This window comes from Carcharhinus amblyrhynchos, chromosome 7 (assembly GCF_965287045.1).
Source record: "Carcharhinus amblyrhynchos chromosome 7, sCarAmb.v2.hapA, whole genome shotgun sequence".
Taxonomy (NCBI): Eukaryota; Metazoa; Chordata; class Chondrichthyes; order Carcharhiniformes; family Carcharhinidae; genus Carcharhinus; species Carcharhinus amblyrhynchos.
The window spans coordinates 53673295-53688367 of NC_137330.1; the positions used below are offsets into that span (position 1 = coordinate 53673295).

At 40.9% G+C, this 15073-nt stretch overlaps 1 protein-coding gene across 2 annotated transcripts in view; it reads right to left on the reverse strand.

Moving 5' to 3' along the window:
• cad (carbamoyl-phosphate synthetase 2, aspartate transcarbamylase, and dihydroorotase) overlaps positions 1-15073 on the reverse strand; it is a 93051-nt gene that overhangs the window by 9204 nt on the left and 68774 nt on the right. Inside the window, exons 35-39 of one of the 2 annotated variants that reach the window (XM_080192328.1) lie at positions 13041-13194; positions 10443-10490; positions 7548-7708; positions 4466-4540; positions 841-1053 (exon numbers count right to left, since the gene is read on the reverse strand). In XM_080192328.1, coding sequence (XP_080048454.1) covers positions 841-1053; positions 4466-4540; positions 7548-7708; positions 10443-10490; positions 13041-13194 — 651 coding nt within the window. The remainder of the gene's footprint in view (positions 1-840; positions 1054-4465; positions 4541-7547; positions 7709-10442; positions 10491-13040; positions 13195-15073) is intronic. The other variant, XM_080192329.1, reaches the window with a different exon arrangement.

The window sequence follows — 15073 nt, forward strand, 5'->3', positions numbered from 1 at the left end:
GGGGGCATAGGTTTAAGGTACGAGGGGCAAGGTTTAAAAGAGATGTATGAAACATTTTTTATACAGAAAGTAGTGGGTGCCTGGAAGTCGTTGAAGGGGGAAGTAACGGAAGCATATACGGTAGTGACTTTTAAGGGGATGGGAAGAGGGATATGATCCCCGGAAGGGTAGGGGGTTTTAGTTTAGTCAGACAGCATGGTCGGTGCAGGCTTGGAGGGAGAAGGGCCTATTTTTATGCTGTAATTTTCTTTGTTCTTCCAGGAACGCCTAGCCTGAAAAAGTACTGATCTCTTCTCTCCGACAGGATTTCCTTACGTCTCTCCCCCACTTTTCCACCTTCATCGCTTCCCATTTCTCTCTTAGTGCCAGACCTGCTGAGATTTTCCAGCATTTTCACTTTTGGTTTCAGATTCCAGCATCCACTATAATTTGTTTTTATAAGGGTGGCAGATTTCCTTCTCTAAAGGATACTAGTGAATCAGGTGGGTTTTTAATGAAAATCAATGATAGTTTCATGGTCACCATTACTGACGTGAGCTTTCAATTCCAGATTCATTCCTTGAATTTAAATTCTACCAGCTGTCATAGTGGGGATTTGAACCCATGTCACTAGAGTGTTAACTGAGTCCCTGGATTATTAGCCCAATGACATTATCACTATGCCACCAACCCCCACGCATATGAGAAACTAATGCTCATGTTTTCTCTTCATTTTTACAAATGTAACCACAACAGAAAAAGATATATATTGAAGACACAATTTTCTGCAGATGAAGAAGCCCACAAAATTAAACTATCATTCAAGTAATATTTTTATGCACTGCAAATTGAAAGACATACCTCAACTGCACCTGGCTGAGGATGGCGAAGAACCAATACATCCACGTAGCAACTCATTGTATGTACCGAATCCAAGAGAGACTCTCCTTTCTGTACAGATGAAGTGGCTTCTGCAAAATGAATAACTGTACCCCCAAGCCGCTGCATGGCAGCAGCAAATGAACTACTAGTTCTTGTGCTGACTTCGTAAAACATGGAAGCCATAACTTTCCCCTGTGATGAGAAAACAGACATTAGGTTAGACTTCAAATTGCTGCTTTGGCATCTTATTTTGATGCCTTTAAATTATTTAAATGTTAGGACATCAAAAATGGTTTCCATGATTTGCATTGTGCATATAAACACACAGAACGATGACTACTTTACTGGCTCTGCACATCTTCATCACACAACTGTTCCCTGTCTAGAAGACAACCTGGAGTTTCCTTTATTACAGCATTGTTGACAGCCCATTACAAAAGAGAATGTAAAGTCTGGATAAAACGTGTGGACAACAGAACTTAGCTACCAGTCTCATCCACTTCTCACACTTGTTCCCTACAACCAGGGGGTTCTCAACAAGTTGGCGCTCCCGTAAGTGTCTCTCATGTAATGTAAAGTACTTTACATTGAGGAAAGAGCATGGATGTTGAGGAAGGGAAAGGTTTTTGTTTACTCGTGAAGTAATACTAGGGGTAGTACTTTGTGCACATGTGCAAATGCTGTGTCAGAGAAATCATTTTAACGGTTAAGTCTTCGTAACAGCAAAAATCATAACTGGAGTTTCTCAATGTTTATTTCAACATGTTTCTTTTAAGCATTCAGAATTTGACTGATTCTAATGAACTTTATTTTGGAGCTTTAATTATGATGTAGAGTTTCCACAATGAAAGAAGTTAGGGCTTGCAAATTATTAAATCAGTCAATACTTCTTTTCAAATAGGGTAGCAAGGTGAGTAGCACTGCTGCCTCATAGCACCAGGGACCCAGGTTCAATTCCCAGCTTGGGTAACAGTCTGTGTGGAACTTGCATGTTCTCCCCAAGTCTGTGTGGGTTTCCTCCGGGTGCTCCGGTCTAAAAATGTGTGGGTTAGTGCATTGGCCATGCTAAATTGCCCCTTAGTGTCAGGGAGACATCAAGATGCAGTTACCTGCTCTGAAATAATAACTGCAGTAGACATGAACCAATGGAATTGCTCTGGAATACACAACTAGCAATGTAATTTAAGGGCCTCCTACCAAACAGGCAAAGGGGAGAAAATACAATGATGTACCAGACACAGGCAGATTGAAGCTGGAGAATGCACAAGTGTAATAGGACTGGAGTATGAGGAGCTAGTGAAACTTGGAGAGATGGGAGTTAAGAATGAATAGGTGGCTATGAGCAGTTTGCAGTGATTTAAATGAATTGTAACACGTCAAAGGCTGAATCATAGAAACATACAAAATAGGAACAGAAGGAGGCCATTGAACCCTTCAAACCTGCTCTGCCATTCATCATCCAACTCCTTAATCAGTTCCCACTTTCTTCACATATCTTCTGATCTCGAGCCCCCAAAAGTTATATCGAATTCCTTCTTGAAAACATAAGTGTTTTGGCCTCAACTGCTTTCTATGGTAGGAACAGTGGTTAGCACTACTGCCCCACAGCATCAGGGACCGAGGTTCAATTCTAGCCTCTGATGACTGTGTGGAGTTTGCACATCCTTCCTGAGTCTGCGTGGGTTTCCTCCGGATGCTGCAGTTTCCTCTCAGTCCAAAAGATGTGCAAGTTAGGTTGATTGGCCATGCTAAGTTGCCCTTAGTGTCAGGAGGACTAGCAGGATAAATGTGGTTACAGGAATGGGTGGGATTATTGTTGGTGCAGGCTCAATGGGCCGAATGGCCTCCTTTTGCACTGCAGAGATTCTCTGATTCTATCAGCTCACCAGTCTCAAGGTGAAGAAATTTTTCCTCCTCTCAGTCCAAAATGGTTTATCCCGTGTCCTTAGACTGTGACTCCTGTTTCTATACTCCTCGGCCATCATGAACATTGTTCCTGCATCAACCCTGTCCAGTCCTGTTAGAATTTTATAGGTTCCTAAGAGACCGCATCCCCCACCCCACTCATACTCTTCTAAATTCCAGCAAATATAATCCTAATCAACTCAATCTCTCCTATCTCAGGAATCAGTCTGGTAAATCTCCTCTGTACTCACTCGATAGCAAGAACATCCTTCTTCAGATAAAGAGACCAAAGCTACACAATATTCCAGGTGTTGTCTCACTGTTGGCCCTGTGTAACTGCAGAAAGACAAGTCTGCTCTTGTATGCAAATCCTCTTGTTGTAGAGGACGACATACTATTTGCCTTCTTTACTGCATCAGCATGTTTACTTCCAGCAACTGGTGTACAAGGACACCCAGGTCTCATTGCATATTCACTTCTCCCAATCTATAGCCATTCAGTTATCATCTATCTTCCTGTTTTTGCTACCTAAGTGGATAACTTCATTTATCCACTTTATACTGCATCTACCAAGCATTTGCCCACTTAGTCAACTTCTCCAAATCACACTAAAGCATCTTTGCACCCTCCTCACAGTATGTCCTCCCACCCAGTGTGTGTCATCTGCAAATTTGGAGATAATATATTTAGATCCCTCATCTAACATATTAATATATATTGTGTGAATCGCTGGAATCCTAGTACTGATCCCTGCAGTACCCCACTAGTCACTGCCTGCCACTTGGAAAAATACCCATTTATCCTGTCTGCCAACCAGTTTTCTATCTCAGTCAATTCATTACCTCCAATTCCATGCACTTTAATTTTACAAACTAATCTCTTACGTGGGAGCTTGTCAAAAGCCTTCTGAAAGTCCAAATAAACTACATCCATTAACTCCTCCTCATCAACTCTACTAGTTACATCCTCAAAAGATTCCAATAGATTTTCCAACATATCCAATTCATAAATCCATGCTGCCTCTGTCCAAGCCTCTCACTGTTTTCCAAGTGCTCTGCTATTAAATCTTTTTTAATGGACTCGGGCAGTTTCCACATGATCAACATCAGGCTGACTGGTCTATAATTTTTAACATTACTTGTCCTGTTCCCAGTATTTTTCCACTGTGGCCCTGTTTGTTTCTGGTCTTTAATTTCTCTGCCTATCACTTTTCTTATCCACTTTCTGTCTTTTTGTTCTCGTCCTTGATTCCCCTTCCTCTGACACACTGTATATACTCTAATCCTCTGCCATTTTAGTTTAAATCCTTCGCAATGACTCTAGCAAATACTTCCCCGAGGACATCAGTCTTGGTCTTGCCCAGATACAACCTGTGCAGTCTGTACTGGTCCCAAGTCCCACAGCCATGTATCCATCCGATATCGCCTGCTTTTTCTGCTCTGACTAGCACATGGCTCTGGTAATAATGCGGAGATCACTACCTTTGAGGCCCTACATTTTAATTTACTTACTAACTCCCTATATTCTGCATTTAGAACTTTATCCCTTTTTTAAATCCTATCACTTTAGGGGAATAACTGAGAAAAATTACAAATATATGTATTTTAAAAAAAATCATTGGCTATCTAAAGCACATTTTAAAAATACCCACTCTCCAGAATAAATGTCATATTTATTTAAAATGATTATTTAAACAAACCTTTAGAATGTCCAAGCTCCGATCTTTTTGCACTGTTAAGCGTAGATTATGAGCAATATTGAACAAATGGGACAACTACAGACAAGAGATAAAAGACAAGAAATGCTGTTAGAAATTCCACGTACCACAAATAAATTCTTACCTCACAGAGACTGAACATACACATTAGCAATCAATATTAATTACAATTTACCTAAATTCTTTTCCAAATGCAATTTTCAATACAGATCAGGGAAACAAAGTAGCTTTAGATCTCTATTATTATTTACAAATTGATAATGATGAAGGACTAACACTTTTAGCTTCTCTTAATAGTACGGAAGTACCCAGGTAACTGCAATGTTCTGACATTCTGATTGTAGTTAGTCTAAGTCATTAACAGAGACCAAATGCTAGATGTACCACAAAAGTCTTCGCTCAAATTCCTCTCTGTATACATTTTAAACAACTTACTGTACAAATGAAATTATATGTTAATACTTCTAAAGAACTATATTCTGGTGTCCCCCAAATCCTCAAAGACAAAACCCCAAAGTTTATTTTAGGATGTGTGTTGCAGGCAAGGTCAACAGTTAGTGCCCAATTCTATTTGCGTCTGAGGAGTTGATGGTGAGCTGCCTTTTTCAACCACTCCTCCCGGAATGGATCACTGCACCCCTGCAGAGGGCATTTAAGGGTCAACCATGTTGCTGTAGATCTGGAGTTGTCTAGGCTAGACCAGGTAAGGTTGGCACATTTTTCCCTGGAAGGACATTAGTGACACAGTCAGAAGTCTCACAATACCAGGTTAAAGTCCAACAGGTTTATTTGGTAATCTGAAGATGAGAGATATTATTTAACATAGGCAATGGCATAGTGGTTTTGTCACTGGACTAGTAATCCACAGACCCAAGGTATTGCTGTAGGAACCCAGGTCTGAATCCCACAACCGTGGATTTTGAAATTTGAAACTGACATTTGAATTCAATAAATATCGGAATTAAAAGAACTAGCGATAACCACGAAACCATTGTTGTAAAAATCCATCAGGTTCACTAATGTCTTTTAGGGAAGGAAATTCTTACCTGATCTGACCTGCATGTGGCCCCAGATCCACAGCAATGTGGTTGACTGTTAGCGGCCTCAGTTTAAGGGCAGTAATTGCTGGCCCAGCCAGCAATGTCCACATCCCATAAATATATATTTTTGAAAGTTTCATGCATTTTCTCATTTGTCACTCAGCTATAAAATAAGTCGTTTAAGAGATCCACCACCACATTATCAGAGTAACTAGAGATGACCAATAAACGTAGTCTACATTGCAAAAACATAAAAATCAAGAAACCATTATTTTTATTTTCTCAAGCAAGAAATTGATTAAATTTACTCATTCTTCAGTTGCAAATCAAGTTCCCTATTTAAAGCTTTCAATAATACAGAAAATGGAGACTCTGATTCTGCACAGCTGTAGTGGTCCTTAAATCAGCTCAGGCAGCGGTGAAAGCATATCTGTTGACGTGTAAACACAGGTGGATACTAGCACAAATGCACCATCCATATCCAACACTGAAGATTGGACATAGCGATTAACAGCAATGTGAAACATAACATCTTCCACTGCTGCTAATGCCCGACAATTCAAATAGGTCCTAAAGTGAATATTTGAATTGGTGAAAGTAGATTGAACTGCAGTACATAATTCCTTAACTCTACTTGAATGTAATTTGGACAAAAAAAATGTATCTGAGTGTCTTACTTCCATTCACAAGAGTGAAGAGTACTATCCAAAAAACCAACAGTTATTCTCTACTACTAGTAAGACCAGAACTTGTTCTGCTTTTAAATCACTTGCAAACAAATCAAGTGACAGCATTGTTCTTCTACAATCACTTTTCAGCATCAAAGATATGCTTAATGGACAATATTTGAAAGCTACAAATATGTATTATCGGATATTATGTAATGTGGAAATGTGTAATAAACAACACTAAAAGCATCTTTTGCCGAAAATGAGACATTACTTTAAGTTACAGTACAAATATAACTCAATTAGTCAACTTGCTGTAAATACCGCATCGAGAACATACGCTAGTGGGTGAAAACTGGGATACCACTGTCGTCTTTCGTAAAGTGGGAGTTTCAGAAAATTTAAAATGAAAACAATGTTCATACCGAGACAATTCATTCTTTGCTGGGTTTCCTGACTTATTTGTAAACTAATAATATTTAACTTTTTGAAATAAAGGAGGGGGGAAAAAAGGAAAGCTGGGCTATGTAACGCAGTTCTTACAAAGGGTTTGCATGGTTACATGGTTATGCATGACAAAATCATCAAGCACTAGTAGCTACCTGGTCTTTGCAAAACTGTTAAATAAATAAGACAGTTGAGAAATCACTTGATGACTTTATCAAATTATCTAGAAATTTGGTATGGCACAGAATTTATTTTCTCCCACAGGCAGAACCCACTGTCTGCTTTGTGTGATAAGCAGTGCCAAGTGGATTTTGGTTAAATTCTTGGAGGCAACATAATTTGCAGGGAATTAATACAGCAATATCAGTCCTTCCTCAAGGTTCTTGTCAATTAGAAACTGGTTTCTAATTTAGAAGAATGAGGGGAGATCTCATTGAGACATATAAGATGATGAATGGGATGGATAGGATAGAGGTGGAGAGACTCTTCCCGCTCAGAAAGGACAGTAGGACTAGGGGGCACAGCCTCAAAATAAAGGGGGGGGGGGGGGGGGGGTTTAGAACGGAGTTGAGGAAGAACTTCTTCACTCAAAGGGTGGTGAATCTCTGGAATTCTCTGCCCGTTGAAGTGGTGGAGGCTGCCTCGCTAAATATTTTTAAGACGTGGGTTGATGGGTTTTTGATAAGCGAGGGGATTAAGGGTTATAGGGAGAGGGCAGGAATGTGGAACTGAGCCACGACAGATCAGCCATGATCTTATTGAATGGCAGGGCAGGCTCGAAGGGCCAGATGGCCTACTCCTGCTCCTATTTCTTATGTTCTTATGTTTCTGTCAATCAATGATCCATTTCACTACACAGCACTGCCTGAGAACAGAAAGCAAATTAAGAGCAATGAAAATAGTGATTACCTGGTCCTTAGTGAACTGTCTGACAGACAGTATGTGCTGTCCCACAAAAGAATGTAACAAAGGAGAGTAAGGGTGAGGGACAACTTGTGCTGCAAGATTCTGTGGTGACAGAAGCCTCGAGACTGGAGGAGGATGTATATAACCGTCCTGATTAATCGTATCTTTGACACATTAAAGACAAATAAAGTGTTAAGATGTCATTCTAGCATCATTTCAAATGACTGGCTTTTATGCCGTCAAGCAAACATTCAGCTGTTCACCTAACCCCTCATTTTTGTTGGATGTAACTTGAAATATATCAACTGAAAACTTATCAGCTTCAAATATAATCCATTCATTGGGTGGAATCCCACCGGCTGGGCTTTCCTGTCCCGCCAAAATCAATGGACGTTTGAACGGTTCGCTGCATTTTCCAGCCCCACCCCCACAACAGGGTTGTAAAATTCCACCCATTGAATGTGACAAGAGATACGACTTTCACTGTGGATTTTAAAAATACGGATGGCGGAATTTTACCGGCACGTCTGCCCAAGTTTCGGACGATCCCGCCCAAGGCCAACAAATAATGCTGTTCTCCGAGCCGAGCCCGCCCCCTGAATCAGGGCTGGCATGCCGGTAAAATTCCGGCCAGAGTCTCTTCAAACCAATTATACAAACTGATACGATCAGGTTCACAGGCAATAGGTTACTGTGCTTCTGCTATCATCAGACTATAAACATTGAAAACTGTATTCTGTTACAGATGCCACCATGCAATCCACCACACAGGCTCTATATATGCTCTATTCCCACAATCTATTAATAATTGAATACTGGAGTTGGGACATCTTGTTGAAGTTGTACAAGACATTGATATGGCCACACTTTGAATAATGTGCGCAATTCTGGTCACCCTATTATGGAAAGGTTATTATTAAACTGGAAAGAGTGCAGAAAAGATTCACTAGGAAGCTACCCGGACTTGATGGATTGAGTTATAAGGACAGCCTGAATAGACTAGGGCATTTTTCTCTGGAATGAAAGGAGGCTGAGTGGGTGACCTTATAGAGGTCTATGAAATAATGAGGGGCATAGATAGTCAATATGTTTTCCAAAAGGTAGGGGAGGCTAAAACTAGAAGGCATTGATTTAAGGTGAGAGGGGAGAGATACAAAAGTGTCCAGAGCAGCAATTTTTTTCACACAGAGGGTGCTGTGTGTGTGGAACAAGCTGCCAGAGATTGTAGTGGAGGCAGGTACAATTTTATCTTTTGAAAAGCATTTAAATAGTTACATGGGTATGATGGTATAGGGGGATATGGGCCAAATGCGGGCAATTAGCTTAGGGGTTTTACAAAAAAAGGGCGACATGGACAAGTTGGGCCAAAGGGCCTGTTTCCATGCTGCAAACCTTTATGACTCTGACTACACAGCTTAGAGTGCTGTACTTCACCCCGATTCAGGAAGGCATTGAAAACCGCTGGCTCCAGTCTGTTTCCTATAGATTTTGGTTTAACTATCTTATTTTTCTGCTTTTGGACAGCAGCCGTTCATGATTCTGCCCCTCACACCTCTGCTAGGGAGATACTTTGTTTCTTTCCTTATCCATCACCACTCACTTTGATCCTGCACCATTGACTTATTTTTCTTTCAATCTTTTCCATATTTCACTGTCATAAACCTGCCTCTTTTATTCTTCTTCTGAGCTTCTCCCTTTTCAGTTTCAAAACCCTTTGGGAGAAGTGGCTTTTCCTCAACTGTTTTAAATTTGCTACCCTTTATCCTAAGGCTACGCATGACCTCTTGTCCCCATAAGAGGAAGCATCCACTCCACGTCTACTTTATCCATACCTTTTATCACCTTATATACCTCAATTTGATACCTCAAAAACCTCAACTTTCTTGAAATCTATTACATTTCTAACTATTCTGATGAACGATCACAGACGTTAACTCGGTTTCCCGCTCCACAGATGCTCCCTGACCTGATGAGCATTTCAGAATTTTCTGTTTTTATCTCTGAAAACCTGTCTGTTTGATTTACTGAGTTGCAATATGTTTGATTTTTGTCCCCAATCGTAAACCCTCGACAAATAAATGTAAACTAAATCTGAATAGTAATCTGGGTGACCAGCTCAATCTACAGCACATCCCTAAGACTCTAAACTAAACAGTAATATTTATCACAACAGAATTATTCAAATTTTATCAATCATATTTTTATAGTATCTCAATGCTATGCAGTCTGATGACATGCAGACATTCAGGAGTGTTAGAATCAGCACAGTTCGGTACTTTTCTCCAATATACTTAAAAGATTGAACAGAACCTTCAAAAAAAAAATCAGGATAGGAACCCAACATACTTTTTAAGACGTCAATTATAGAATCGTAGAATCCCTAAAGTGCAGAAGAAGGCCATTCGGCCTATCGAGTCTGCACCAACCACAATCCCACCCAGGCCCTATCCTGACAGCCCATGCATTTACCCTAGCTACCCTTGACATTAAGGGGCAATTTAGCATGGCCAATCCACCTAACCCGCACATCTTTGGACTATGGGAGGAAACTGAAGTACCCAAAGGAAACCCACACAGACATGGGGAAAATGTGCAGACTCCACACATTGTTGGTACTAAAGAACAAAATTAATATTTCAAGTCTGTGACTTTTCATCAGATCTGTTTCATCAAATCTGAAACATTAATTCTGTATCTTTCTCTGTAGATGAGGCCAGATCTGCTGAGTAGTTGCAGAATTTTTTGTGTTCGTATTTCAGATTTCCAGCATTCAGTTTTTCACTTCTGTTTTTGAATTATCAGACAACAAATCAGTTTAAACAGATTACAAAAATAATCAATTCCAACATCTGAACATTCCTAAGTGTTGAATTTTAAATCAGAAACTGCAATTCACACCTTGTTCGATGAATTTCTTGATTGGTTTTTCCTTGTATTCTCCTTCAACTGTTTAAATCAAAGCATGCAGAAGCAGCAACAGTCAGTCAACAAGTGAATCAAACAATCCAGATCAGAACAGTCAAGCATGCTCTGCAATATAACACACTTCTTTCCATGTGCTGACCAGACAGAATTAGGTAATATATTTAGAAGACAGCATGGCATGATCACAAGCATCCATGAGACCCACAATTAACACAAAAATGCATTCTTTAATGCCAGGATTGCAGAAAAGCAAGGATTCTCATGGAAGTGTTTGTATTCAGTAAGTGACCATCAATAATGCAAAGTTTCCACTATTCAATGGATTTTTAGCCAAGGAAATATTGAAGCAACTGTATTTTCATGTGTTTGTAGTACAAGGAGTTGGCCTTTTTAAAAAAAAGTGGGTTGACGCATCATTTAACAGAGCATGACTGACAAGATTTGAGAGACAATTGCACAGCTGGCAGAATCAAGGCCATTTGAGGTGACTGGACTTTTACAATTTGAGAAATCACATTAAAATGATTACTTATGCAAGCAATGAGTCCACTACAAACTCTGCAAGATTCAAAGTTGCAGATTGAGAACAAGGCTGAAGTGTTAGCTGAAGAGTAATGATTCTGATCCAAAAATTGGATTTCATACCTAGAATCAGGATTTTTTTTAAAGACCATAATTTGAGACTTTTATAATTTAATAGGCATTTTAAAAAAATTATTTAACAAAGGAGCTCAAAAATTGTGAGACTCCTAACTATGTACCGAGAACATTAATGGTCCATGAATACTGCCACTGTACTACCATGATTTATATAGATGATCTGGAGGAGGGAACCGAGTGTAGGGTGTCGAAATTTGCTGATGACACCAAGATTGGGGGGAACGGCAAATTGTGCAGAGGGTGTGGAGAGTCTGCAGAAGGATCTAGATAGGCTGGGCGAATGGGCCAGGCAATGGCAAATGGAATTTAATGTTGGCAAGTGTGAGGTGGTCCACTTTGGTAGGAAGAATGGTAGGAAGGACTATTACTTACGGGGCGAAAAACTGCAGCAGGCGACGGTGCAGAGGGACCCCGGGGTCCTTGTGCATGAGTCGCAAATACCCAGCTTGCAGCTGCAGCAGGTGGTCAGGAAGGCGAATGGGATGCTGGCCTTCATAGCGAGGGGGATTGAATATAAAAGTAGGGAGGTCTTGCTGCAGCTGTATAGGGCATTGGTGAGGCCGCAGCTGGAGTACTGTGTGCAGTTTTGGGTGCCGCACCTGCGCAAAGATATTTTGGCCTTGGAAGGAGTGCAGAGGAGGTTTACTAGGCTGATAGCGGAGTTGAGGGGGTTGAGCTATGAGGAGAGGCTGAATAAACTGGGCTTGTACTCGTTAGAGTTTAGAAGAATGAGGGGAGATCTCATTGAGACATATAAGATGATGAATGGGATGGATAGGATAGAGGTGGAGAGACTCTTCCTGCTCAAAAAAGACAGTAGGACTAGGGGGCACAGCCTCAAGATAAAAGCGGGGCGGTTTAGAACGGAGTTGAGGAGGAACTTCTTCACTCAAAGGGTGGTGAATCTCTGGAATTCTCTGCCCATTGAAGTGGTGGAGGCTGCCTCGCTAAATATTTTTAAGAAGCGGGTTGATGGGTTTTTGATAAGAGAGGGGATTAAGGCTTATGGGGAGAAAGCGGGAAAGTGGAACTGAGCAGCGACAGATCAGCCATGATCTTATTGAATGGCGGGGCAGGCTCGAAGGGCTAGATGGCCTACTCCTGCTCCTATTTCTTATGTTCTTATGTTTATGTTCTTATGACAAATTATTCAGTTAAAGTAGAAAAATCATTTATCAGAAGTCTAGTCTTTTTGCTGGGTAGAATGTGGGGTCAAAACACAATTCAATGTCAAAATACAACAGCAACCACCCACCTGATCAGTTAGTCTGTTAAAAAAATACACAAGTTCACACAAGACAAACATTTAAAAAACAACCAAAATGATGCTGAGTCACAAATTGACTTGCTGACAGCCTACAATCAAAATCATGCAACAACAACGCGGAAATTATTGGGAACTCAAATGGCAATACTAGCAGAGACAGTGCATAAAACCTACATTCTATAGATTTGTTAGGTGGCATGCTCAGAACTTAATGCAATTCTTGTTCAGATCTGCATAAATCAGGCCATTCTGTTTGCATGCTATATATTTTTAAAACTATGAGGGTGACAGTTAAAATGATAAATCGCGAACAATGTAGTGAAATATGTTAAAAATAGGCCACATGACTGGCAATCAATTTGTTTTAAATAAATAGACTAAATTTGTGATGCAACTTGGGTGAACACACATTAGCTGGGAGAATGAACTTAAACACAGCAGCAAATATGGAAATAACTACAGAATAAATATGGAAATAGATGTATAAATTTAGGAACAATTTATTTTCATTATTATTCAGCTCAGAAAAGCTAAAAAAAATTACCAGGCCATCTAGTAATCTTACAGGCCAATGTAGCATGTGAATGCAAGTTGAACTGCAGAAGAACATGTTAAATCACACCTAAAGACAAAAGAAAAAGTACCATTTGGAAGCCCAGGGTCAGAAGAGCGATGAATTCTTGGAGGAAGATGGAACCTGGGATCCACGGCAGGAGCACAAGTTGCCAATCTGCGAGGGCTTGCTGCTCTAGTTCGGACTGTTTCAGCTTGATTAGGATGTTTTGAATGCTCTGGAGTCTTAAAAATAAACATGGCATAAGTATGTAGATTATTAGATAATTATCTATCAGGCAAATTAACTAAAAATTAGTAGTCTTAACAAGACAACTTTGAAATCATCAGAAACGTTGTTTCTCGATTTAAGTACTGTAAAAATGTTACAAAATCACACCAAATACTTCAGCACAGAACAGCGGGGGGGCGGCGGCGCTGCAGTGGAGTGCTACGTTGCCAAATGTAAAAATGTCAAATTTTAGATGAAGACACTAAACAGAGGCTCTTGGTGCTTGCCCACAGAATCTTAAAGACCTGCAATAGAAACTGAAGGCTAGGGGGTTCTGTTGTCCTGATCATCTCTTCTGGTATCTTCCCTTCCTTTGGATTCTTTATTTGATTTCATTCATAGAACATAGAACATAGAACATTACAGCGCAGAACAGGCCCTTCGGCCCACGATGTTGCGCCGACCAGTTACAAAAACAATGACCCACTAGCCTATACCAATCCCTTTTCGTCCATAAACCTATCCAGAGATCTCTTAAACGCCCCCAAACTAGACGCATTTACAACTGCAGCAGGCAGGGCATTCCAATCCCTCACCACCCGCTGGGCAAAGAACCTACCCCTGACATCCGTCCTGTAGCTACCCCCCCTTAATTTAAAGCCATGCCCCCTCGTGCTAGCTTTCTCCATCCGAGGAAAAAGGCTATCACTATCCACCCTATCTAAACCTCTAATCATCTTATATGTTTCAATAAGATCCCCTCTTAGCCGCCTTCTTTCCAACGAAAACAACCCTAGATCCCTCAGTCTCTCCTCATAGGACCTCCCCACCATACCAGGCAACATCCTAGTAAACCTCCTCTGCACCCTCTCCAACGCCTCCACATCCTTCTTGTAATGCGGGGACCAGAACTGCACACAGTACTCCAAGTGCGGCCGCACTAGAGTAGTGTACAGTTGCAACATTACACTGCGACTCCTAAATTCAATCCCCCTACCAATAAACGCCAAGACACCGTACGCCTTCTTGACAACCTTATCTACTTGATTCCCAACTTTCAGGGATCTATGTACACACACCCCTAGATCCCTCTGTACATCCACACTATTCAAAGTCCTCCCGTTAGCCCTATACTCGACACATCTGTTGCTCCTACCAAAGTGAATTACCTCACACTTCTCCGCATTAAATTCCATCCGCCACCTCTCGGCCCAGCTCTGCAACCTATCTAAGTCTCCCTGCAGACTATGACACCCTTCCTCACAATCTACCACACCTCCAACTTTGGTGTCATCAGCAAATTTACTAATCCACCCAACTATACCCTCATCCAGATCATTAATAAAAATTACAAACAACAGTGGCCCCAAAACAGATCCCTGAGGCACACCACTCGTAACTGCACTCCATGATGAATATTTACCATCCACCACCACCCTCTGTCTCCTATCTGATAGCCAATTCCTGATTCCTCACTTATCCTTCCAAGTCTGCATTCAGAACTGGTACACCAGCCCTCAAGTCTCTCACGTTCTTTCCTCCCACCTGTCCGAAATCTGTCTCCACGTAAAGTTTCATATTTATTGCCAACCCCGTGACACTGTCATCTTACATTGCCTCTCTACTTCCATAATCCCGACAGCCAACAAGGCCATCTTGAGACCCTTTCTGAGATAGCAGACAGCAAACAGCTCCATTCCAATTCCACATCCTTTGAGTATTCTATCCTCCCCACTCAAACTAAAATACAATGAGGAGTGGGGTCATATCTGGCAGATGTCATCTTATGTAGATAGATGCAGCATCATGCATTTGGGTGGGTCTAGCATTTGGTATGGAATTGAAGTCTGCTGAGGAAAAGGAACCTGCAGAATCTTAGACCGCAAGACCGGT